This window comes from Rhinopithecus roxellana, chromosome 11, assembly GCF_007565055.1.
Source record: "Rhinopithecus roxellana isolate Shanxi Qingling chromosome 11, ASM756505v1, whole genome shotgun sequence".
In the NCBI taxonomy this organism is placed as follows: domain Eukaryota; kingdom Metazoa; phylum Chordata; class Mammalia; order Primates; family Cercopithecidae; genus Rhinopithecus; species Rhinopithecus roxellana.
Window position 1 is genome coordinate 30,093,061 of NC_044559.1, and position 27,164 is coordinate 30,120,224.

The 27,164-nt window shown below is 48.7% G+C and overlaps 1 protein-coding gene across 1 annotated transcript in view; it reads left to right on the plus strand.

The window, feature by feature from the left end:
- TACC2 (transforming acidic coiled-coil containing protein 2) overlaps positions 1-27,164 on the plus strand; it is a 261,013-nt gene that overhangs the window by 76,499 nt on the left and 157,350 nt on the right. Inside the window, 5 exon segments of the mRNA XM_030940741.1 lie at positions 11,821-13,576; positions 13,578-13,838; positions 13,840-15,894; positions 15,896-17,100; positions 17,616-17,729. Coding sequence (XP_030796601.1) covers positions 11,821-13,576; positions 13,578-13,838; positions 13,840-15,894; positions 15,896-17,100; positions 17,616-17,729 — 5,391 coding nt within the window.

Consider the following 27,164-nt stretch of genomic DNA (forward strand, 5'->3'; position numbering starts at 1 on the left):
GGGTTTCACCATGTTAGCCAGGATGGTCTCGATCTCCTGACCTCATGATCCGCCCGTCTCGGCCTCCCAAAGTGCTGGGATTACAGGCTTGAGCCACCGCGCCTGGCCTCATTTGCATTTTTCTATGAAGCACTAGCAAGGGCTTAAAATTAAGAAAATGTTTATACTCGGGTAAATATTCTACCAAATCCCTTGATTTGGGCTTATTCGAGTTTTAAAGATCTTTATTGTGAATAAAAACAGGTATTTTCTCTAATGGGATAGTAGTTTTATTTTTGGTATTTGATCATTAAAAAAAGTCTGAATGATCAGAAATTATTATATCAGAATGTCATTGGCGTGACTTTATCTAGACACATTTGAAGGACAGCAGACAGATGTGAAAGCCAGGTTCGTGCTGGCTCTGGGGAGTACTGGTGTCAACACCGCAGCAGCAGCCCTTTCCAGCAGCCAGTCTGGGAATCACAAAATGGGATCATTCTGCTGACTTTTAGGACCCCAGGAGAGGGTTGCTGAAAAAAATTGGTTGAAAGATAGTTTTTGAATTTTCTTTGAAATTCAGTTGCTTGTCCCCATCCCCACACTATGCTGGATAATGGATTTTCAGGAATGGAATGGCACCTGACCTTGAAGTCATATAGAAGCTCATATGAGGTCAGGCACAGTGGCTCACACCTGTAATCCCAGAACTTCGGGAGGCCGAGGTGTGTGGATCATCTGAGGTCAAGAGTTCGAGACCAGACTGGCCAACATGGCAAAACCCTGTCTCTACTAAAAACACCAAAAAAAAAAAAAAAAAAAAAATTATCTGGGCGTGGTGGCGGGCACCTGTAATCCCAGCTGCTCAGGGAGCTGAGGCACGAGAATCTCTTGAAGCTGGGAGGTAGAGGTCGCAGCGAGCCGAGATCGCACCACTGCACTCCAGCCTGGGCAACAGAGTGAGACTCCGTCTCAAAAAAAAAAAAAAGTTCATATGACTTGGGTAGGATACTTTGGGATTTAATCCATACCCCCCCCATACATATGTTGATCTCCCCAATAGCTTTTTTTTTTTTTTTTTTTGAGATGGAGTCTCGCTCTGTCTCCCAGGCTGGAGTGCAGTGGCGCGATCTCGGCCCACTGCAAGCTCCGCCTCCCAGGTTCACGCCATTCTCCTGCCTCAGCCTCCAGAGTAGCTGGGACTACAGGCGCCTGGTACTACACCCGGCTAATTTTTGTATTTTTGTTAACCAGGATGGTTTCGATCTCCTGACCTTGTGATCCACCCGCCTCGGCCTCCCAAAGTGCTGGGATTACAGGCGTGAGCCACCATGCCCAGCTCCCCAGTAACTCTTTAGAACCTCCACATATTTTTCTGTCATCTATTACCTGGATTGCTCAAGCATCACATACTTGATTTTTCGTTTGTTTGTTTTCTATTGAAGAATGAGCACAGTGAAGATAAAACCGGGTTAAAAATACGAAGCCAAGTCTGGCTGTCCTGCTAAGGTCAGTGGGCTTCCAGGCTTCTGTGTGGGGAGCATTGTTTGGACAAGTTAGAACCATGTGCATGGAGTGGACACAGTGTACTAGGGTTGTAAAGAAGTTTCTGAGGAGGTGTCTTTCTCTGTGAAATACTGCATTATCACTGTTAAGACATGGCAGTTTTTCTCTCCTATTAACATGAGAATTCTTTCTTCTGCATGGATCACTTAGAATATAAATTCCTTTTCCAAAGTCTGGAATAGGTGACGCTTCCTACAGTGCAGGTGTCAACCTATGTGAGCAGTTATCATGGCAATACAACTGTCAGTTTTAAAAAATGTATTTCTTCACTTATTTATGTATGCCATCATTCGGTCACTCATTCAACAGAGCATAGACCAGTGCTAGACTAAGACATAAAAATATAAATGAGGGCCAGGCGTGGTGGCTCACCCCTGTAATCCCAGTACTTTGGGAGGCCGAGGAGGGCGGATCATGAGGGCAGGAGATTGAGACCATTCTGGCCAACATGGTGAAACCCTGTCTCTACTAAAAATACAAAAAATTAGCCAGGCGTGGTGGCGCAGGCCTGTAGTCCCAGCTGCTAGAGAGACTGAAGCAGGAGAATCGCTTGAACCCAGGAGGCAGAGGTTGCAGTGAGCCAAGATCATGCCATTGCACTCCAGCCTGGGTGACAGACTCTGTCTCGAAATAAATAAATAAATAAAATATGTATATTTTAAAAAATGTATTTTAAAAATTTTGTATATTGTATAGAATGAGATGAGCTCACTCTAACCTTGGGGGGATCCTAGTGGGAAACAAATAAACAAATCAAGAGGCCATGAAAGGTACTGAGTGTCTGTACACAGGGCCTGGAGAGTAGCATGCAGCCCCGGGAAGGGGAGCAGGGGGTCCCACCATGGACGGGGGAAGGAGACATCCTACCTTGGGAAGAGTTGAGAACTCCGTGTGTTCAGAGACCTGAATTGGCCTTGTTCTGAGACACAAAAGAGCAGTTCACATCTTCCTGGTTGACACAAACAGATTCTACCTGGGAGGGGTGAGAGGTGAACAGTGTGTTTTGAAAACTATCCATGTCGTCCTCTCAAGGGCATCTGAAATGTCCTTACCAATTCTTCTTTTGATGTAAGGCTGTACTTTCCACAGTGTGTTCTGTGGCCCATCATCCTACTAAAAGCTCTACTGAGAAAAAGGCAAAGGAAGATTTCCAAGAAACAAATTTGGGAAACAGTGTGTATGTATTTTCTTGTTGACTCACAAGGCACAATGGTTTCTCAAAGGCTCTGAGAAGTCCTGCAGTAGAAAAGCTTGTTTAACCACACTTCACCTAGTGCTTCCCGCATTCTTTCAACAGAGGAAGCTTCATTCTTTTTTTTTTTTTTTTTTGAGACAGGGTGTCGCTCTGTCGCCTAGGCTGGAGTGCAGTGGCGTAATCTCGGCTCACTGCAAGCTCCGCCTCCTGGGTTCATACCATTCTCCTGCCTCAGCCTCCCAAGTAGCTGGGACTACAGGCACTTGCCACCTTGCTTAGCTAATTTTTTGTATTTTTTAGTAGAGACAGGGTTTCACCATGTTAGCCAGGATGGTCTCGATCTCTGGACCTCGTGATCCGCCTGCCTCAGCCTCTCAAAGTGCTGGATTACAGGCGTGAGCCACCGTGCCCGGCCTCTTTTTTTTTTTTGAGATGGAGTGTCTCTCTCTGTTGCCCAGGCTAGAATGCAGTGGCGCCATCTTGGCTCATGGCAACCTCTGCCTCCCAAGTTCAAGCGATTCTCGTGCCTCAGCCTCCCAAGTAGCTGGGACTACAGGTGCCTACCACCATGCCCAGCTAATTTTTGCATTTTTAGTAGAGACGGAGTTTTACCATGTTGACCAGGCTGTCTTGAACTCCTGACCTCAGGTGATCTGCCTGCCTCGGCCTCCCAAAGTGCTGGGATGACAGGCGTGATCCACCGTGCCTGGCCTAGGAAGCTTCATTCTTACACATCTAGCAATCATATTATGAGAAGCACTGAGTTTAGTTTTTAAAAACTCTGCATAGAGTTGTAAACTATGGAGGGCATATCCTATGTAACTTTCGTTAGTCATTAATGATTGATACAGAATGATTTATCTGAGTTGGCTCAATCACTGAAATTCTTGAGGAGACTTTCTTACGCAGTCTTTTCAGCTTGGGATGGAAAAGGGAAAAAAGAGAAAGTTGGGAGTGGGTCAAATAAAGGGAATAGAGTGCTGGAGAGAATTCTGACCATTCACAACCACATAGCACCTTGCCTACTAGACTTATGATTGATGGAGAGAAAAATATGCAAAGCCGAGGACAGGAATAAAGATAGTGAATTGACCAGGTGACCACAGAAGCTTAGCTGTATCACTGTGAAGATCTGCATGTCCCTGAATTAACTGGTTTTATTCTGATTTCATGTTGGGTAGGACTGAAAACCTTCTGGAGTTTCATTTCCTTTCTTTGGGCACGGCCTCAGCCTTCCTTCTCCTGAAGAAGTCATTCGCGCAACATGGCCCATGGGCCAATTCAGATCTTGACAAGCCCTCAGAATGTGTGAGAAAATAAAGCACTTCTGACATCCTAAATGTTGTTGGGGTTTGGGGAGCTAATTAATCACAACCCTTTCCACCATACTTTTAATTATGAAATAGATGCCACAGTGTGAGAAAGGTAAGAAAGTCCACCTTATAGGGCAACCTGCTCAGATCCCCTTCCACGCCGTGGAAGATTTGTTCTTTCGCTCTTCACAATAAATATTGCTGCAAAAAAAGAAAGGAAGGAAGGAAGGAAAAGAAAGAGAGAGAGAGAGATAGAGGGAGAGGAGAGGAGAGGAGAGGAGAGGAGAGGAAAAAGGAAAAGGAAAAGGAAAAAGGAAAAGGAAAAAGAAAAAGAAAAAGAAGAAAAGTCAATGGTATCAACGGCAAGGTTAGGCCACAGGATGCCAAAACTGGAATCCTCATACTGCCCCCTGAACCACCCTTCCCCGCCAAGTCCCAGGCTACATCAGTGCAGGTGCCGTGAAGGATGGGGAAGGCTGGCCCCAGTGAGCTCGTCATGTGGCAAATGGCTGCGAGAGGAGAAGGGGCTGCATTGGGGTAGCTCGTCTCAACGACCTCGAACACCTTACCCCCACCCATGGGGAAACTGGCCTCACGGGGGCTGGCTCTCCCCATATCACCACTTGGAGAAGTCTCCTCCAGTGGATATGACCATAAGGGGCAAAGAATATGGCAGAAGCATCATACTTCACTGAGAGCTCAGAAGTGTTGGGAAAGTCTCTAATTTGAGGGCCCAGGCAGGAATGTGGGGAACTGGGGATCACCTTTCAGTCCTCGAATCCCCTCGTCTCCACATAGCTGTTGCCTCTGTTAACATTTATTTGGGTTGGCAGTTCTCAGAGGCTCGTCAGTCTTAGTCTGTGTTCTGTTGCTTATTGCAGAATACCCGAAGCTGGAGCATTTATAAAGAAAAATAATTGATTTCTTTTTGTTGTTGTTGAGACAGGGTCTTGCTCTGTTGCCCAAGGCTGGAGTGCAGTAGCATGATGTCAGTTCATGGCAGCCTCTGCCTTCCGGGTTCAAGCAGTCCTCCTGCCTCAGCCTCCCAAGTAGCTGGGATTACAGGCGCCTGCCGCCACAATTTTTGTATTTTTGTATTTTTAGTAGGGACAGGGTTTTACCATGTTGGCCAGGCTGGTCTTGAACTCCTGACCTCAGGTGGTCCGCCCACCTCGGCCTCCCAAAGTGGTGGGATTACAGGTGTGAGCCACCGTGCCTGACATTGATTTCTTACAGTTATAGAGGCTGAGAAGTCCAAGGGCAAGGGGCTGCTCCTGGTGAGGGCCTTCTTGCTGGTAGGGCTTTTGTAGAGTTATGAGGTGGTGCAGGACATCACTGGTAAAAGAAATGAACATCCCAGCTCAAGTCTCCCTTCCTCTTCGCATAAAGCCACCATGATAACCCAGTAATCCATGAATGGATTAACCCATTCGTGAGGGCAGGGCCTTCACAACCCATTCACCTTCACCTCTTAAAGGCCCCCACCTTTCAACACTCAAGAGGAGTTTGAAGGGGAAAACATTCATTCAATCCATTGTACTAACCCACTGACTTTCATTCTACCCCGGCTTTCCTTTTCCAGAAAGTGCACCAGAATGCAACGAGTAACAGTGATGATGTTATGTTAGGAAATCTAATCTTTTGAATTATAGTAATTTATGAAAATGACAAATCATTCATAGGCTTTAGTACTTTATAATTAGTCACAAATTACTTGCAGTACATGCCCTGACGCACTAGACCTACCAGTGAGCATAGAGGTATGTGGTGAGAAGTGCCACCTTAACTTTGTTTCACAGACATATTAAAAAAGTACTTTGCCTTTTCTAGACGTCAGTTTCCTCATTTGTGAAATGAGGGGTTTGGACCAATGAATTACTGGAATGCTATGCTTGATGGAAGAAAAGAATGTTCATGATCTGGGCTGGGCCCTGTGACTCATTCATGTCTATAATCCGAGCACTTAGGGAGGCCAAGGTGGATGGATCACTTGAGCTCAGGAGTTCGAGACCAGCCTGGCCAACATAACAAAACCCTATCTCTACTAAAAATATGAAAATTAGCTGGGCATGGTGGCACGAGCCTGTAATCCCAGCCACTCAGGAGGCTGAGACACAAGAATTGCCTGAACCCGGGAGGCGGAGGTTGCAGTGAGCAGAGATTACACCACTGCACTCCAGCCTGGGTGACAGAGTGAGACTTTGTCTTCTAGTGAAACAACCATGATTTGGGAGCATCTCTGTATATTCAGTATCCTCGATTTGGGTTCAGTTGTATCTGTCCATCCTACTATCAGTCCATCCTTGCATTCACTTGTACATTCATATATTCAACAACATTTTATTGTTTGCTATATGCCAGGCACCAGGGATATGATATTGAAAGGAGTCTAGAGCCTGACCTGCATTACACTCCAGTAGGGGAAACAGTCACCAACCATAGCGATGGCAACCGTGGCTAGCGCTAGGTGGGCCTGTGAAAGAAACTGACCTGGGAGCCCAGGCCAGGGAGGCTACCCTGAGAAGCGATGAGTGGAGCTGCGACCTGGTGGGGAGCAGAGGGCTGCAGGCTCCAGGCAGATGCATGGCTGGGGAGCTTCTTGCGGGATGAGGCAGGAAAGGGAGGTTGGGGCCACAGCTGAGAGCAAAGTGAAGCCACAGTGGGGTGACAGGAGCAGACTTTGATTTCTAAGCAGTTGCTCTGGCCGCAGCTGGCAGAACAGAATGAAGGGGGCCAGAGAGGATGGGAGAAGGGGCTGCTGCACCTGTTTGGGTGAGAGGCTGGTGCAGGTAGCCAGTACAGGGCAACAGGAGGCAGCACCACAGGGCTCGATCTTGCTTTGCATCAATGGCTCTTTGACCCTGGGTCCTGTCTTGAACTTCTTCGGGAAAATGTCCTTGTGTGTGCAATGGGGCCACCCCTCTACCAGGCTGTTGTGTGGATTAAATGCAATAGTAACTGAAAAGTGCCCAGGCCAGGTGCAGTGGCTCATGCCTATAATCCTAACACTTTGGGAGGCCGAGGTGGACAGATCACCTGAGGTCAGGAGTTAGAGACCAGCCTGGCCAATATGGCGAAACTCCGTCTCTACTAAAAATACAAAAGTTTGCCGGGCGTGGTGGTGCACGCCTGTAGTCCCAGCTACTTGGGAGACTGAGGCAGGAGAATTGCTTGAACTCAGGAGGTGGAGGTTGCAGTGAGCTAAGATTGTGCCACTGCACTCCAGCCTGGGTGACAGAGCAAGACTCGGTCTCCAAAAAAAAAAAAAGAAAAAAAAAAGGCCCTGGCAGGGTCTGGCCTGAGTCAGTGTTTAGTACATGGGAACTCTCCATCTTTATGGTTTTACCAGTTCCTGAAAGCCTAGTCGTGCAAGGGCCATGTTTGTGTTTTCTGCAGCTGGTCTCCTTCCTCCCTTTAAGCATTGCATGCGTGTGTGTTTCCAGAACTATGCATTTAAGAACCCATCTGTGTCCCCATCATCTGCTCAGACCTTGGTTGTGGCAGATGACTCCCTGCCAGCCCCTGCCCATGCTTCTCCCTTCACTGTACTGTGAACATCTGGTCTGCGACGGAGGCTGTAGTCCCTGGGCCCTCCCTGACCTTCACACAGACGCAGTGCCCCTGCAGGGTGAAAGGCTTCATTCAGGGTGCTGGCTGCCCAGTCCCCAGGGTGCTGGCCTGTGGATTCTGAGCAGAGCCTCTATCCACACATTTCAACTCAATCTTGAAGCATAAAAGTATATTATGTAAGCTTCAGTTAACGCAGAGCCCTCAACAGATCAGTTCTTAGAATTTTTCCTGCCCTTAGGCAAATCTGCTCCTGGTGAGCAGCTTTAATCTGGCTTTAAAAATTACTTCTGATGGGTAATCAAAGCGATTGCTAGTGCCCAGCTTATGCTAAATAAACCAATGTCTGGGTTCTTATTTAGGAGGAGTTGTTGTGTATCCCATACTCCATGGAAAATTTGTTCCTGGTTGCTCCCTGATAAGACTGCACAAGTTTGCAAGATGCCAAAATAGACTTTATCATCTTGTCCCAGATGGTAATGACTTCAGTCAGCCTGAAGGGAAGCCACATACTCTCCTAAGTTGGCAGTTCCTGTCAGAGGCATGGATGAGAAAGTGGCTTCGTTTATTTCCTGCTTGATAAAGCCGACATAAATAGGAGCACTTCGTTTCTGAATTACACACCATTAATCTTATCACATACTAAACTGTTTGACTTCAGTTAATGGGTGGGACATAATGAAATGTAAAGTGCTTGTTACAAGGAAAATTGCCAGGTCCAGATGCTGAGCAGCAAAGGGAGGGGGAGGAGGAGGAGCAAGGGGCGGCGGGGCGGGGGAGGAGGCGAAGACGTTGGTTGGGGAGACATCGGGTTTCGTTCTGGACCTGGTGCTTTCCAGAAAGCCAGGCCAAGACACTTTACCCAAACCCCAAGTAGTTTTCCAGATGTCAGCCTGCTCGGGCCAAGGCTCTCCATGGGCCCATGTGTCCTCCGTGACCATTTGTGAATTGGAGGGTTTTATATAATTTACCCTCTGAGTTTTCTCTTCTTTGAACTAGTCAGCTTCTTTTGGGTCAGAAAAGGCAAATCTGGTTGAGACAGTAGCCAGCTCTCTTTTGGGTCCTCAGGCACCATCCCCATGTCCCATGTGCAGGAACAGCCATTAGATAAAGATGAGGGCAGGGGTGGTGCTGTGTACACACCTCCTTCAGGGATGTCAAATGACACCGCATGTACTTCAGAGGTGAGGGGCAGGACAGAGAGGCTGGAATGGGGCTGGGGGAAGAGGCTCTTGCCTTCCTTGGAAGTTTTTATTTATTCTGCATAGCGGAGTGAATAAGAAGATTGCGGCCAGTGGAATCAGATGTCCACGTTGAGATCCATGCTTAGCCTCTGTTCTCCAGGGTTCTCATCTGCAAGTGGCGAGGGTGGTACCCACCTTGCACAGCTGTTGGCAGGGCTAAATGAGATAGTCCACACAAAGCACTGAGGCCTAGTGAATTTCATCCGTTATTATTTTCCCAACTTTTTATTTTGGAAAAATTGAAACCTCAAAAATGTTGAAAGGATAGGACAGTAAATACTACCTGTCTATGGTAGTAGTCTGCTCGGGCTGTCATGAGAGAACACCACAGCCTGAGTGACTTAAACAACAGAAATGTATTTTCTCCTGGTTCTGGAGGCTGGAAGTCCTGGTCATCGTGCTGGTGGAGTTGGTTTCTGGTAAGACCTTTCTTCCTGGCTTGCAGAAGACACCTGCTCTTGGTGTTCTCACATCGCTTTTCCTTTATGTGTGTGCATTCCTGGTGTCTCTTCCTTTCCTTTTTTTGTTTGTTTGTTTGTTTGTTTGTTTTGAGACAGAGTCTCACTCTGTTGCCCAGGCTGGAGTGCAGTGACATGTTCTCAGCTCACTGCAGCCTCAACCTCCGGTGCTCAAGTGATCCTCCCACCTCAGCCTCCTTAGTAGCTGGGACTACAGCTGTGCACCACCATGCCCAGTTAATTTTTATATTTCCTTTTAGAGATAGGGTTTCACCATGTTGCCCAGGCTGGTCTTGAACTCCTGAGCTCAAGCAGTTTGCCTGCCTCAACCTCCCAAAGCACTAGGATTACAGGTGTGAGCCACGCACTTGGCCTCTTCCTCTTCTAATAAAGGACGGACACCAGTCCTATCAGATTAGGGTCTCACTACTATAACTTCACTTAACCCCAATTGCCTCCTTAAAGTGCCTATCTCCAAATACAGTCACATTGGGGGTTAGGGCTTCAACATATGGATTTGAATGGGGGCACAATGCAGTTCATAGCACATATTTTAAAAATTTGACAAGAATGCATCTCACCACCTCACTGTATGCATCCCTCCTGTATGGATGCATGTGCACTGCCTGGTGTGGAAAACTGGAATTTTGGTAGTGGACATTGAGAGGAGACTCTTTCCACTAGCCCCATCCAGAACACTGTGGGCTTATGTGTGTGCGAATATGTGTGCATGTAGCAAACAGTTACAAAAAGATTCCCTAAATTTTCCTTTGATATTTCCCCTATAATAACTTTAAAGAAAATGGTAAAAGCTTTAGAAAAACCATACTTCCATTAACTTTGTCTTGAGGAATTTCTCTTGTTACTAGAATATATATAATCATAACAAGTATATAGAATCACAATTATGTAAAAATAACAAGAATTATACCCCCAAACAATTGTGTAGGAAAAATCAGGAAGTTCACTAGAACTCTGAAAGTGGCAAGCATGTAGCAGTATTTTTTCTTATTTTTTTCCTACATTTTTCAAACTTTGTGTTGGCCATATATTATTTTTAAAATTAAAAAATGCACAGCATTGGCTGGGCATGGTGGCTCACGCCTGTAATCCCAGCACTTTGGGAGGCCGAGGCGGGCAGATCACAAGGTCAGGAGATCCAGACCATCCTGGCTAACACGGTGAAACCCCATCTCTACTAAAACTACAAAAAAAAAAAAAAAAAAAAAAAAGAATAAATATTAGCCGGGCGTGGTGGCGGGCATCTGTAGTCCCAGCTACTCGGGAGGCTGAGGCAGGAGAATGGCGTGAACCCGGGAGGCAGAGCTTGCAGTGAGCCGAGATTGTGCCACTACACTCCAGCCTGGGCAACCGAGTGAGACTCGTCTCGAGAAAAAAAAAAATGCACAGCATTAAAACTATGTAGAATGAGCAACATAGTCCAAATACAGCATGTAATAAGCCATTTTATAATAACTGGATAGTTAGTTATGTGTAGCAAGTCCAAAATTTGGAGTCAAGTTCCCCCAAGTTCCCTGAGTTTCATTTTTTTCCTCACACATTACCCAGATAAATGTGTTCAAGTTAAGACAAATATGGATATGAAGGTGATTCAGCTCCCAAGAGTTATACATAGGTCATGTGCAGAAATTCCATGGCCAAATATAAATGATTTTTGGGTTATGCCTGTCACTGTCCCACCTGTTAAATGTGAAGAATCAAGTTAACTCTTACCAGGAATCGCTCTTTATTTCAAAGCCTGGCTTTGCTAACTTGTGCTTTTTCCTGAACATCTAAGGATCTCTAGGGGTGCTGGGGACCGGCCTAGAATCTTCACAGGACTGGTTCAAATCCCTATTATGATTTACTCTTATTAACAACCTTCTGGATTGTCAGCACGGTGGCTCACGACCATAATCCCTGCACTTTGGAAGGCTGAGGTGGGAAGATTGCTTGAGTTTGAGACCAGCCTGGGCAACATAGTGAGAACCAATCTCTACAAAAAATTTAAAAATTAGCTGGGCGTGGTGGTGCAAACCTGTGGTCCCAGCTACTTGGGAGATTGAGGTGGAAGGATTGTTTGAGCCGAGGAGGCTGAAGCTGCAGTGAGCTGTCGTTGTGCTGCTGTACCTCAGCCTGGGTGACAGAGCAAGACCCTGTCTTAAACAAACAAACAAACAAAACCTTTTTGGGTTTCCCGCATTTTAGACTATTATGAATGAGTTGCCACATTTCTGTATTCACTGCTGACCAGCATGGAAGGTCCACACTGTGTTTGAGATGCCCTGCAGTGGTTTTTGGGGGAAACGAGGGCATGCATAATGGTTGTGGGAGGGGTACAGGGGGCTCTCACAGAGAGGAATGAGCTGCATGAGGATGCTGTGTCTGTGGTCTGGGCACTTGGTGGCCTTTTGTGGGGATGGTGGGGGGTGACCTGCCTGCAATGTGGCTCTGTCCTTGGCATCCATGATAACCAATGAAACATTAAATGTTTTCAGGGTTGGCAGCGTTGGGCTTGGAGGCTTCTGCACTGCTTCTGAGAGTTCTGCCAGCCTGGATCCATGCCTTGTGTCTCCAGAGGTGACTGAGCCAAGGAAGGACCCACAGAGAGCCAGGGGGCCAGCACGTTCTTTACTGCCCAGCCCACCACCACCCCAGGAGCGAGAGCACCCCTCGTCCTCCATGCCCTTTGCTGAGTGTCCCCCAGAAGGTTGCTTGGCAAGCCCAGCAGCGACACCTGAAGATGGTCCTCAGACTCAGTCTCCCAGGAGGGAACCTGCCCCAAATGCCCCGGGGGACATCGCGGCAGCATTTCCCAGTGAGAGGGACAGCTCTACTCAAGACCAAGAGGTTGCTGCCATCCCCAGTGCTGGAAGAGACAGAGAACCGAAGGAAGAGGGACAGAAATCCTTCTTCTCCTTCTCCAGTGGCACTGACCAGTCACCTGGAATGTCACCAGTACCCCTCACAGAGCCAGTGAAGGCAAAGCTGTGTGGAAAGGGGGACCAGCCTGGTGGTTTAGAATCCCAGGGGAAAGAGGCTGCAGGTGGCTTTCCCCCTGTAGAGTCCAGGCAGGGGGTGGCTTCTGTGCAAGTGGCCCCTGAGGCCCCTGCTGCAGCCCAGCTGGGCACAGAAAGCTCAACTGTCTTGGAGAAGCCCCCCCTAAAACCCGAGGCCCTGATCCCACAAGATCCAGCCCCAAGAGTCTCAGACAGAGTAACAGGCCAAGGGGAGGTGCCACCTCAGTATTTAACAGATGACTTGGAATTCCTCAGGGCCTGCCATCTCCCTAGGAGCAATTTGGGGGCTGTCCCAGAAGCAGAAGTGAATGCCACTTCCCAGGAGAGCTGCCAGCAGCCAGTGGGAGCACATCTGCCACACACAGAGTTGCCCCGGGGCTCGCCAAGTCCTGCCCTGGTGCCAGGGGCTGGGGGCTCTGGGAAAGAGGCTTTGGATACCAGTGATGTTCAGGGTCACCCACAGATAGGGATGCAAGGAACCGAGTCCAGTCAAGTTGTCTGTGTGGCAGCAGGTGGACGACCTGAAGGGGGTTTGCTTGTGAGCCCTGAACCCTCCCTGCTCACTCTGACTGAGGAAGCACATCCAGCTTCAAGCCTCACTTCACTCCCAGCTGCTCAGATTCCTATTGCCATAGAAGGACCCGGATCATTGTCCAGGGAATCAGTTTCCAAGGCCGGGACGCAAGTTTCTGCAGATGCAGCCAAAGAGGTGGTGGATGCAGGGTTGGTGGGACTGGAGAGGCAAGCATCAGATCTTGGAAGCAAGGGAGAGCATCCAGAAGGGAGCCCTGGAGAGGTTCCTGCCCCATCACCCCAGGAAAGGGGAGAGCACTCGAACATGGAGCAAAGCCATGCGGTCCAACAAGGAGTACCACCCCCTCCTCTTCCCAGTGCACCAAGTGAAAGTACCAGAGGGCCACTGGGGCCAATGGATGGAGCCCAGGCCCATGAAGATGCCACAAGCCAAGCCGTGGCTAAAGAAGGAAGCAGATCACCTGGTGACAGCCCTGGAGGAAAGGAGGAAGCCCCAGAGCCACCTGATGGTGGAGACCCAGGGAACCTGCAAGGAGAGGACTCTGAGGCTTTCAGCAGCAAGTGTGATCCGGAAGTAGGCAAAGATGAGCTTTCAAAGCCAAGCAGTGATGCAAAGAGCAGAGACCATCCCAGCTCACACTCAGCACAGACACCCAGAAAGGGGGGTGCTGGGCACACGGATGGGCCCCACTCCCAGACAAGCAGAGGCCGATGCATCTGGCTTACCACACAAGCTGGGTGAGGAGGACCCTGTTCTGCCCCCTGTGCCAGATGGAGCTGGTGAGCCCACTGTTCCCGAAGGAGCCATCTGGGAGGGGTCAGGATTACAGCCCAGATGTCCTGCCACCCTTCAGAACAGGGAAGGATTGGGAAGAATGGAGCCTTTCCTGACTTTAGAACCAGAAAAATCAGATTTTCTGCCAACTCCTGTTGCAGAGGTTGCACCCAAAGCCCAGGAAGGATGAGAGCACATTGGAAATAAGGAAGATGGGCAGCTGTGATGGGGAGGGCTTGCTGACATCCCCAGATCAACCCCATGGGCCGGGGTGTGATGCATCGAAACAGGAATTTCATGCTGGGGTTCCACATCCACCCAAGGGGGAGAACTTGGCAGCAGACTTGGGGCTCACGGCGCTCATCCTGGACCAAGATCAGCAGAGAATCCCGTCCTGCCATGGGGAAGGCTGGATAAGAGGAGCTGCATCCGAATGGCCCCTACTATCTTCTGAGAAGCATCTCCAGCCATTGCAGGCAGACCCAGAGGCATCAGTCTCTGACGTGCTCACGGAGCAGGCCCAGCCACCTGAAAATGGGAAGGAGACTTCTCCAAGCCATCCAGGTTTTAAGGACCAGGGAGCAGATTCTTCCCAAATCCATGTACCTGTGGAACCTCAGGAAGATATGAACTTGCCCACTCATGGAGGACAGGAGCAGGCTTTGGGATCGGAACTTCAAAGTGAACTCCCCAAAGGCACCCTGTCAGATACTCCAACTTCATCCCCCACTGACACGCTTTGGGAGAGTTCTCCAACAGAAGATTCAGAATTGTCAGCACCAATGAGACAGAAGTTGCCTGCACTAGGGGAGAAGCAGCCAGAGGGAGCGTGTGGTGATGGTCAGTCCTCAAGGGTCTCACTTCCAGCAGCAGATGTCTTAAAAGACTTTTCTCTTGCAGGGAACTTGAGCAGAAAGGAAACTTGTTGCACTGGGCAGGGGCCAAACAAGTCTCAACAGGCATTGACCGATGCCTTGGAAGAAGGCCGCCAGCATGAAGCAGCATGGCAAAGGGAGGCAGGAGCTTCTGAAGCAGCTGAGGGTTGTTCCTCACGCTGGGGCTTGAGTAAGAGGGAGGTGGCAAGTGGAAACACAGGGAAGGCCCCACCTTGTCAGCCTGACTCAGTAGCTCTCCTGGATGCAGTTCCCTGCCTGCCAGCCCTGGTGCCCGCCAGTCCCGGAGTCACACCCACCCAGGATGCCCCAGAGACAGAGGGATGTGATGAAACCCAGGAAGACAGGCAGCAACTAGTGCCGGCCCCGCAGCAGAAAATGGAGTGCCCGACCACTTTGGATGCAGAGGCCCCAGAGCTTCTTGCAAGTTTCCCATCAGCTGGGGAGCAAGGTGGTGAAGCGGGGACTGCTGAGACTGGTGGCAGCGCTGATGCAGGAGACTCAAGAAAGCAGCAGGCTCCAGAGAAACCCGGAGAAGCTACTTTGAGAGGTGGCTTCCTTCAGACTGAGCACTACCTTACCTCCGGGGAGGAAACTTCTACCTCTGCCCTCCGTGAGTCCTGCCAAGCTGAGCAGCCCACGGCCAGCTGCCAGGATGCCTTGCTGCTAGCCAGAGAGCTGGATGAGATTCCCAGGAGCACCGTGGATATTTCTACACACCAGGCTGTCCCAGACCCAAAGGAGCTCCTGTTGTCTGGGCCACCAGAAGTGGCTGCTCCGGACACCCCTTACCTGCACATCGACAGTGCTGCCCAGAAAGGAGCAGAAGACAGTGGAGTGAAAGCTGTTTCCTCTGCAGGCCCCAGAGCTCCTGGTGAAAGCCCCTGTCCTGTAGGGGAGCCCCCGCTTGCCTTGGAAAATGCTGTGTCCTTGCAGCTGTCTGCTGGTTCCCTCACCCCCCTCTTGCAACCAGGAGCTGAAGGTGGGGAAATCTCTGCAGTGCAAGCCAGCAGTGGCAGCCCCAAAGCCAGAACCACTGAGGGACCTGTGGACTCCATGCCATGCCTGGACCGGATGCCACTTCCGGCGAAGGGCAAGCAGGCAACAGGGGAAGAGAAAGCAGCAACAGCTCTGGGTGCAGGTGCCAAGGCCAGCGAGGAGGGCATGGCAGGTGATGCAGCAGGAGAGACAGAGGGCAGCATGGAGAGGATGGGAGAGCCCTCCCAGGACCCAAGGCAGGGCACATCAGGTGGTGTGGACACAAGCTCCGAGCAAATCGCCACCCTCGCTGGCTTCCCAGACTTCAGGGAACACATCGCCAAGATCTTCGAGAAGCCTGTACTCGGAGCCTGTGACCAAACCTGGAGAAAAGGCAGGAGCTGGGATGAGTGCAGTGGGTAAAGACCTCACCAGGCCATTGGGCCCAGAGAAGCTTCTAGATGGGCCTCCAGGAGTGGATGTCACCCCTCTCCCTGCACCTCCTGCTCAACTCCAGGTGGAGAAGAAGCAAGAGTTGGCTGGAGAGGCTGAGATTTCCCTGCAGGATGAGGCTCTGCAGGATCCAGCTTCAGACAAGCTTCTGGGTCCAGCAGGGCTGACCTGGGAGCAGAACTTGCCAGGTGCCGGTGTGGGGAAGGAGATGGCAGGTGTCCAACCCACACTGAGGGAAGATGAGAAGCCAGAGGGACCTGGGGCAGCCTGGCCAGGCCTGGAAGGCCAGGCTCACTCACAGCCGGAGAGGAGCAGGCAGGAATTAGCTTCAGGTCTTCCTTCACCAGCAGCTACTCAGGAGCTCCCTGTGGAGAGAGCTGCTGCCTTCCAGGTGGCTCCCCATAGCCATGGAGAAGAGGCCGTGGCCCAAGACAGAATTCTTTCTGGAAAGCAGCACCAGGAAACATCTGCCTGCGACAGTCCACACGGAGAAGATGGTCCTGGGGACTTTGCTCACACAGGGGTTCCAGGACATGTGCCAAGGTCCACCTGTGCCCTGGAAGCCCCTTCTCCCCAGGGGGAGGTTTTGACTGTGCCTGAGGCCAACAGTGAACCCAGGACCCTTGACACGCTTGGGGGTGAAAGGAGGCCCGGAGTCACTGCTGGCATTTTGGAAACGCAAAATGCCCTGGGCAACCAGAGCATCCCTGCACCACCAACTGGAGAAGTGGCAGACACTCCCCTGGAGCCTGGCAAGGTGGCAGGCGCTGCTCGGGAAGCAGAGGGTGACATCACCCTGAGCACAGCTGAGACACAGGCATGTGCGTCCGGTGACCTGCCTGAAGCAGGTACTACGAGGGCGTTCTCCATTGTGGCTGATGACTTGGCACTGCCAGGAAGCTCTCAGGACCCAGCCTGCTCTGACAAGGCTCAGGGGATGGAGGGTACAGCTGCCCTTCATGGGGACAACCCAGCCAGGCCCCAGCAGGCTGAGGAGCAGCCAGGGCCTGAGTGCCCCGTTCCAGCTGGGGACAGGAAGGTGTGCGTCTCCTCACCTCCAGAACCTGATGAAACTCATGACCCAAAGCTGCAACATTTGGCTCCAGAAGAGCTCCACGCTGACAGGTACTTAAATGAAAAAATTCCCATGGGAATGTGTGGTCAGTTTCAAAGGTGATTCCCAGCCTGATGTTTAGGAGTCAGTTGCATAGGCGAGTTGTTTTCTAAAATCTGAGTTTTCCATATCTAATTGCTAAATGAACCTGCTTACCCCCTCTGGATGTCCTGAGGCTCTGAAAAATGTGAGAACCATGGTTGGAGGCTGGGAGTTGTTGACTATGTTCCTTTTCTTGTGTTCCTTAATTCATCTAACTTAAACCACTGGCAAAGTATCAACTGTTTACTGACTGGCTGTGCACTATTAGGTGGTAGGTTAGTCAGTCATATGTTTTTCTGGAGTCCAGATACATCTGCTTTTGAATCTGGATTTATTTAGGCAGGGGGCCCTTTATCCTAGGGATTTTTTTTTGTAGTAGCCACTTAAAACTTTAATTGGGAAATCTGTTTTTTTCAGTAGGACATGGGGAGAAATGCCCTGCTATCTACAATATCCTATCAATTGCTTTCTTTCATTATCCCAGAGAGAGCCCCAGGCCTGGCCCATCCATCTTACTTTTGGTTCCTAAGAAGGATGCTCCAAGAGTCATGGATAAAGTTACTTCAGATGAGACCAGAGGTGCAGAAGGAACAGAAAGGTCAGTGAAAGATATTGGTCTTTGGAAGTCCATGGTGGCTTCCTTAGATATAGACACACTGGATGTTTTGTAAAGGAGAGTAGTCCTTATACAGCCCGAGTTCTTACATAAGAAAGAAGCAAATGGCCATTCCCATTTTATGTACAGGTACAGCAGTACCTGGGATGACTAAAAGCTCCGTTGTTGGAAAAGGGATTGAATGAGTTGCTTTCATACTTGAGTTTAATTTATTACCTTAAATTTAAAAAGTCAGTCTGGGCACAGTGGCTCACGCCTGTAATATCAACACTTTGGGAGGCCAAGGCAGGAAGATCACTTGAGCCCAGGAGTTTGAGACCAACCTGGGCAATTTGGTGAAACCCCATCTCTAGAAAAAATACAAAGATTAGCCAGGCACAGTGGCATGTGCCTATAGTCCCAGTTACTTGGGAGGCTGAGTTGGGAGGATTGATCATTTGAGCACAGAAGGTGAAGGTGCAGTGACCCGTGTTTGTGCCACTGCACTCCACCCTGGGTGACAGAGAGCCTGTCTCAAAAAAGAAAAAATATTTGCTGAGATGCAATTCACATACCATATAATTCACTCATACGATTCAGTGGCTCGTAGTATATTCACAGTGTGTAATCATGGCTACAATCAATTTCAGGTTATTTTCATCCCCACAGAAAGAAACCCTACAGCCCCTAGATATCATACCCCAGCCCCATACCTGCTGCATCATCTCTAGGCACCCGCTCATCTAGTTCATTACGTCTTGATGCAAATGGGTTCAATGCTGATTTTGTCTGCGAAGCAGGAATGGCTCACCAACAGCAGTCACACTCCAGGAGATCTCCAGATTCAAGGAGTGTAAATGTAACCATGAACAAGTGACTTTCGCACTTGCAGTGTGCCTGCCTGTTCTTTTCTACGTGAAATGCCACCTAGTGTTGTGCAGAAACTGCTGCTCAAAGTTTCATCCTTTTGGGGAGATGGAGATATTGTGCACGTACACAGACACACAGTGAACAAACTTTCCGCCTCCCTAGGCCTTTGGCTGTTCTGGTGCTGTGTGTGCACACACACACATGCATATACACTTGTGTGTATGAGTAGGGTGGAATCAGACTTTAAATTAGTACCTGTGTACCCTACCAAACAGCTGCAGGCATTTTATAAATGATCTGATTCATATTTTGCACGTTCGGAAAGAATGCACGATCACCTGTTTTTCGAGTCTGAACACTTCCACTGACACCCAGCTGCCTCTGCTGCCTGTCAGTAGTGACTCCCATAGCTCTGGGCCAATGTGGATGTGGGCGTGTGCTGGCCAAACAGATGCCAGTTTAATCTGCATTTGACACCCTTTTCTGCTACTGACTTAGGGTACAATTTCCTGCAGCCTTTGCTGTTATGTATTTTTTATATTCCCAGTTCAGGGGCAGGAGAAATATCTGTCTAGCTTGGAAAAGTCTTCCCCACCCCAAAAATGACCATATCAGGGCCTTCTTTTTCAGAGTCCTTAGACATGTTAGCACCTTCTTGAAGAACGCAGGGCCAGACATATAGCAGTACAATAAATATTGTACTCATTGTTTTAATTACTTTAAATTGTACAATTAAAATTTATAAAGTAGTATTATAAATTATCGATTTTTTCCAGAATACCTGTGAGGTATAGAAAAGTAGATAGAGAAGGGCTGGGTGAGGTGGCTCACACCTGTAATCCCAGCACTTTGGGAGGCCGAGGTGGGCGGATCACGAGGTCAGGAGATTTAGACCATCCTGGCTAACACGGTGAAACCCCGTCTCTACTACAAAATACAAAAAATTAGCTGAGTGTGGTGGCAGGCACCTGTAGTCCCAGCTACTTGGCAGGCTGAGGCAGGAGAATGGCGTGAACCCGGGAGGCGGGGCTTGCAGTGAGCCAAGATCGCGCCACTGCACTCCAGCCTGGGTGACAGAATAAGACTCTGTCTCAAAAAAAAAAACGGAAAGTAGATGGAGAAAAATTCACAACCAGAATACCTACCAATTATTATTTCGTATTTTAGTATATTTTCATTTTAGCAGATTTTTAGTGCCCTCAAAACACTCTTTAATGTTTTTAGTGCTGTCAAAACTCTTTAAAAACTAAAAACAAATCCTTAAAAAATTATTTATTTATTCATGTATTTATTTATTTTGAGACAAGGTCTCACTCTGTCACACAGGCTGGAGTGCAGTGGCACAATCTCTGCTCAATGCAGCCTCGACCACCCCAGGATCCTCCCACTTCAGCCTCCCTAGTAGCTGGGACTACAGGTGTGTGCCACCATGCTCAGCTTATTTTTAATTTTTTGTAGAGATGGAGTTTCACCATGGTGCTCAGCCTAGTCTTGAACTCTGGGCTCAAGCAATCTTTCTGCCTCCGCCTCCCAAAGTGCTGTGATTACAGGCGTGAGCCACCATACCCAGCCTAGAAACAGATCTTCATGGCTGAAGTTGCATGACTGATTATGGTGTTAACAGCAGTGGAAATTTAGGTTCTGATGGTGTTCCAATTCACTTTGTTCCTGCTGAGACTTTTGTACTCTCTAGAGCTGCTCGGTCTGGTATAGCAGCTCCTGGCTACGTGTGGATGGAGATGGGCTGTAAGTGTAAAATACACACCCAATGTTGAAAATTAGGACGAAAAAAAGAAAATACATCACTAGTCATTTTGAATATGTTAATTATATGCAAAACAATAATATTTTGGATCTGTTGGGCTAAAATATCTATTGGGCTAAAGTTAACTTCACTTATTTCTTTTTTTCTGTTTTTTTTTTTAATGTGGCTCCCAAAATTTAAAAAATGTCATATGTGGCTTTTGAATACCTGGCTCACATTCTATTTGGATCATTTGCCTCCAGAAGCTGCTTTTCCTTGGTCTTTGAAGGAAATAGGGTTGTAAAAAATTGCCCTTCCCTGTACTTTGGGCTCTTGGGGAAAAGGCTTCCTAACATTGGTTGAGAGTTTTTGGAAAAAATTCAGATTGGACTCTCTCATCCAGCCTGCGAGGTTGGGAATGCTTCTTTCTCTTGAGGCGGAGGCTCTGAACTTCAGTGCTTGTGAACCCATCCACCATGAGGAAGCCAGTGTCCGTAGACCTGGACAGGTCTCGGAGGAAGTCCTGCCAGGCCAGGGGCTGTACTTCCTGGGAGGGGCAGGTGTTGTCTTTGATGGTGACAGTCAGCAGCAGTCTGGGGGAGGCTGGGTGGCCAGACTTCGGTGGACACTGCCAGGAGCTGTGGTGGCGATGAATTTCAGGGACAGGTCTCTGAATTCACACCCCAGCTCTGCTCCTTACTAATTACATACCTAACCTCAGTTTGTTCGTCTGTAGAATGGGGATGACAACAGTTGTACCTGCCTCGAAGAATTGCCATGAGGGTTAAATGAGATGCTTGATTCAAGTGCCAGAGCATGCCCGTTCTGGTGCCCAGTGGGTGTTAGATTCCCTGTTGTTCTGTGATAGTCATTTCTGGTGCAGTGACCTGCATGATTATATCTCTCTTCAGTGTGGAGATGGTTTTGGGATCTCAGTCTGTTCTCCTGAGGTTGAAACTTCAACCTGACTGTCTTTCTTTCCCAGTGTTGAATTCTTTCTCTGCTAAAATATTTCAATGGCCGAGGAGAGTGAATTCTTTCATACCCCATACTGCACAGCCCAGAGTGATCTGCTACAAGTTAAAATTTTGAGATTGTGTTTCATTGTAACACTCTTGAGTATCTTTGTGTACCATATTATATTGTATTTCACCATCAAAATACTGTTTCAAGTTACCTCCAGAACAAAGCAAAGCAAAATCAGGTTTTTTATGATCTTGCTAGTTATCAGGTGCTATGCTTCTGTGGATTGCATTTTGAAGATTCTACCGATTTGAATAGGGCTGATACCACATATCAGATTCAATATCTAAGAAATGTGTGTTTTTCTATTTTAGTGACAGGCTAGTTTGATAACCTAATCTCATACACATGTCCAGGAAGATAGCATAAATTTGTTGAGTGCTTTATTGTCCATCTTATGAAGTCAAATTGGCATTGCTAATGGATGTGGTATGGATATCCCGTGGCTTTGCCTACCTCCAGCCATACTTCACACCCATGGGGGTCTGTGTGTCCCACACTCTGAGAAGCAGGCACTCTTCTCACTCTGAGAAGCAGGCACTCACAATGTATAGAAATGTATAGAATGGAACGTACAGAGACTGGCTGTGCATTTCTGTACATTGTATGATCCTCCCTGTGGAAGAGCCTGGGACTCAGAGATAGCCTCATGTTAGTTTCAGGTTGTTTTGCAAAAGGTGCTTGAATCAATTTCACCTATGTACATATACAACTATCTTCCCTGTTAGTGAGAAGTCTAGAATTTGGCATTTTGGTTATATAGCACTAATGTTCAGACATGTAGTTCTGGATTAATCTTGGATATCACCAAGCTTGTCATTGCTGAATATGTGTTTAAAAGGAGTCTCTCTCTCTCTCTCTGTCTCTCTTTTTCCATTTAGGGAAATGGTTGGAAAGGTATTTTCAAGTATTAGTGGATTTTAAGAGAATTAAATTGTTCCCAGATGCTTAGGGTCTTTGTGTAAACCTAGGCTGAATGTGGAAGGGCAATTGGATTGAAAAGTGGAGGGAGGGAGGACAGAGAGGACAGCTGGCCTCCCGTCAAGGAAGCCCTGGCTGGACCTGAAAGCCTCACTGGAGCCGCTGCTCTCTCTTCCTCCCACGCCTTCTTCCCACTTGGTCTCTGTTTCTTCCTTCTCTCTCCACTCCTGTCTAAAATTACCAGCTGTGACACCATGTTTTCAAGTTTAAGAATAAGCTTTTACAGGGTGGCCACAACTGTATAAATTAAGGAAAAGAGAAAACAACATTCAAGCACAGTTCTCTTAGCAGACAAAGCCAGGACAACAGGCCTCACCCCCAATTTTATATGACATAGGAAATCGACACTTGGTAATGTCACAGCAATACTCTTCTCAAATGGGAGGCAGTTAAGTTAGACACATGCATTCACATCTCATTGGCCTCTTATTGGCTTCGCTACCTTGGAGAAGCTGCTTAACTTTTCCATCCTCAGTTTCTCTCTCTATAAAATGGGAAGATAACATCTGTCTTTTAGGATTGGGGTTCGGATAAAATTGGAATGTTTCCAAAGCCCCTAGGATAATGCCTGGTATATGGTAAGTGTATGATTACAACGGTAACTACTCTTGTAATTTGAAATGTATTTCTTCAAAAGCATCCTGGAAATTAAGCAAAAGGAAGCAATGCCCAAGATCTCCAAATGAAATGATAACAGATCCTGCAGGAATCTGTCAACGCAGGAACTGGATGAGTGTCTGTCTCCAGCCCTTCCACGTCTCTGAGGCTATTTCTGTCTGTCAAGTTGGGGGCTCCACGAACCCTGCTTTGCCCACAAGGAGCTCATTATGTGAAATGAGATCACAGATTCAAATGTACTCAGGAAGCTAAAGCCTCTACAAATTGGTGTCTTATCAATAGCTTCAGTCACTATAAACAATCATATACAAAAGTCAAGGAGCCTTCGAACATGCAGCCTTTATGTTCCGAAGCATCTGTGTTTCGTAAGTAAAATGAATCTCCTGAGAGGTTAATCTGTCATTTGGAAAAGCTTCAAGTATCTTTATTTATTTATTTTTAGCGATAAGGTCTTGTTCTGTCTCCTAAGATGGAGTGCCTTAGTGAGATTATAGCTCTTTCTAACCTCCAATTCCTGGGGTCAAGCAACTCTCCAGCCCCTGTGCCTCCCAAGTAGCTGAGATTGCAGGTGCGTGCCGCTACACCTAGTTAATTTTTAAATTTTTTGTAGAGATGGCATCTCACTATGTTGTCCAGGCTGGTCTCAAACTCCCAGCCTCAAACAATCCTCCCACGTTGGCCTCCTAAAGCACTGGGGTTGTTATAGGCATAAGTCACCATGTCCAACCCTCCATATCTCTTTAGAAACTGAGTTCATGAAGCACCTGCACAAAGGGCAGCAGCCTCCTTGGAGGCAGGGGCTGGATTCTCTGTCTCCAGGTGGCTGGGACAGGCACACCACCACCTTGGCTTCTGGCTCTCCAGAGCTTGGAAGCCTGTCTGCCCCCTTGTCCCCTGTTCACGCTGCACTTGAACCTATAGCATGGAAGAGCCGCTCACTACCACTTCAAAGTCCAGGGCCAGTTTCATTCAGGTCAAGGTGGTGATTTCCCAAATTGAATGTCTCCAGGCTGACCTGCTCCTTTCTGGGAACCTGTGATTACGGCCACCGGTGGAAGCCACTGTGTTTGACCTGGGTTTGGGTTTTGTTTCAGCAGCAATGTTTGAGAAGTGAATATTTTACACTGTAGCTGGTGAGAGCTGGAAGGAAATGTGGGGGCATTCTTATTGAGCGCCCCCCCATACTTTATGGAGGAGGAAACTGAGGCTCGGAATGGGGATAGAGCTAGGGGGCTAACTAGCTGCAGAGCTAGACCTGAGTTCTGGCCCCTGATGGCAGGTTCCCCCCCAGATGCCTATGCTGAACTGGGGACCCTCCTCAGGAGGGGGATGGGGCTCCTCCTTTCACCAACACCGGCCACCCCAGTTCTACTTCTAGGTTTTTGAGAAAAGACCATGTGATTCTGAGGTCTAGGGTGCGACAAGCACAGGCCTCAGAGTGGACAGGGCTCAGGTTCTAGTTCTGTGATCCTGGGGGCATCGCCTCGCAAGGCATTTGACTCACCTGTAAAATGGGGTGACATAGTACCTCTTTACAGTGCTGTTAGAATTAAATGAGCCACTTTATTGAGAGCGCCTGCCACAAGTGCTCTGTGTAAGTTCCTTTCATTTATTTCTCCCTCTGGGCCAATGCACTTCCACACCGCAGCAGCATGGTTCTTTCTCACTTCAACCCATAGGTGGGTGCTGTTTGTGTACCCCTTTTCCAGATGAGGAAATGGAGGCTCCCAATGGTGACATGGCTTGGTCAAGGTCAAAAAGCTAATAAGAGCTGGAACTAGGACTAGAACCTCAAGGCTTTTCAGACATCAGATGTACGTTCAGAACGCTGATCATTCTCTTACTAGCCAGGTGGTGTCCTGGGGAGGCGCCCTGTTCCCTACGGCAATGCTGTCTACTGAAACTTCTTAGTGATACGAATGTCCTGTGTCTCCATTCTCCAATATGGTCGCTGCTGGCCACAGGCTGCCAGCGAGCACTTGAAATGAGGCTGGTGCCACTAAGGAACCAAATTGTTAATTTTGTTTAATTTCAACTAATTAACATTTATAGTGAAATACCCACATGGGGCTATGGCTTCCACACAGGACAACCCAACTGGAAGCCAGTGTTTCTTTGCATTACATCAGAGGCTAATCCTCACCATCAGAGCCAGTGGGTTTGGTGAGGCTCTGTGTGTGACGCCCTGGACGTTTCTCAAGCACCTAGTGGTGCTTGGTGAGTATTAAGCCCCCTTCCCCTCGCTGGCTGGCTCTGTAAGTGGGGAGACCAAGTGGTTGTGTCTCTGGAGTGGAGGCTGAGGTGTGTTCATGGCACATCTGCCCAGTAATGCGGATGAGCAGGAGGTGTCTTTCCTGCACCTAAGGAGGTCTCGCATTGCACCTGGGGGCTTGGCTTCACCTATGGGACCGCACGTCCAGGCCTGCAGACCCATATCTGAGCTGGCATTGTAAGAAGCCCTGGATGGCCCAATGAACTGGCTCCTGACAGCAGCACTTGTGGTAAACCCTCCCTGCCCACAAACCACCCAGTGGCCACACCTACAAGAGTGCCCCTCACCGGCCGGGCATGGTGGCTCACGCCTGTAATCCCAGCACTTTGGGAGGCTGAGGCTGGTGGATCATCTGAGGTCAGGAGCTCAAGACCAGCCTGACCAACATGGTAAAACCCTGTCTCTACTAAAAATACAAAATTAGCTGGGCATGGTGGTGTATGCCTGTAATCCCAGCTACACAGGAGGCTGAGGCAGGAGAATCACTGGAACCCAGGAGGCAGAGGTTGCAGTGAGCCGAGATCGCGCCATTGCACTCCAGCCTGGGCGACAGAGTGAAAGTCCGTATCAAAAAAAAAAAAAAAAAAAAAAAAAGAGAGTGCCTCTCATCAGACTGGGAGGGAGCCCAAATGGGCAGACATACGGTTTTTCCATTGATGTCTCTGCACTGTTCCTGTCCCGAAAACCTGGCAGGATGCAGAACAGGCCCCAGCTTAACAGCATCTCAGCCCCTTCTTTCTTCTCTACTTTCTTAATGCCTGTTAAGTTGTCCAGTGTTGAATATTTTAGCAGCCTGATGACTCAGATGTAGACTGTGAAGGTGTTTCTTTTTTCAGGGAAGGCACTGGAACAGGTCTAGTTACAGATGCTCTTAATGCCCTTTTGCAAGCCTGGCCAAGGGTGTTTAGGAATAAAAACTTTCCCGGTTGCTGGGCGTGGTGACTCTCACCTATAATCTTGGCACTTTGAGAGGCTGAGGTGGGAGGATCGCTTGAGCTCAGGAGTTAGAGACCAGCTTGGGCAACATAGTGAGACTCCATCTCTACAAAAATAAAAATAAAAGTAAAAATTAGCCTGATGTGGTGGTGCATGCCTGTGGTCCCAGCTATTCGGGAGGCTGAGGTGGGAGGATTGCTTAAGCCCAGGAGGTCGAGGCTGCAGTGAGCCAAGATCACACCACTGTACTCCTAGGTGCAGTCTGGGTGACACAGTGAGGTACTGTCTCAAAGAAAAGGAGGAAGAAGAAGAAAAAGAAGAAGAGTAGGAGGAGGAGAAGGAGGAGAAAGGAAGAAAGAAGAAGAAACTCAGGGGAAGGGAGTCTATGTCTTGAGAGTGGGCAGGGTGGGCCTAGTGAGGACCCCAATGCACAGTGGATTTCGGTCAGCACTCAGTTCTCAGGCCAGGAGTACACTTGGTGGGAGAAGAGTGGACCTCTGAAGCTGCCCCAGTGGAGGGAGAGGGCCCTGGGAGCAGTAGGGAGGAGAAATGAGGCTTAGGATGAGATCAAGCTGGAGGCTGGGGTTGGTAGGTGGCTGGAGTTTAAATCCCGGCTCCCACTCGAGAGTGATGCTGGGTGCTATTAGGACTGCCCCAAGCCTCACCTTCTTTGCAGGTAAATGGGGCTGACAACGTCTCCTGGGGGTAAAGGAGGGTTTCAGTGGGGAGAAGATGAGACGAAACACGGCACACCCTACACAAAGTCAGCTTGCAGTGGAGACTTTGTGGACAAGGTCCCTGAGCTGCAGGGGGTCTTCTGGGCAACTCCATCCCCACAGCCAGCTCAGCAGCCACGCAGCAAATGTGCACCCAGGCAGGTACTTAGAAGGAGAAGCCGAGGGCTCTCCCACGAGGGAAGAGCTGAGATGAGCTTTGAGGACATGCTGGGTACAGGCTCCTCCGCTAGAAGGAGGTTTGGAGTAAATGGTTAGGT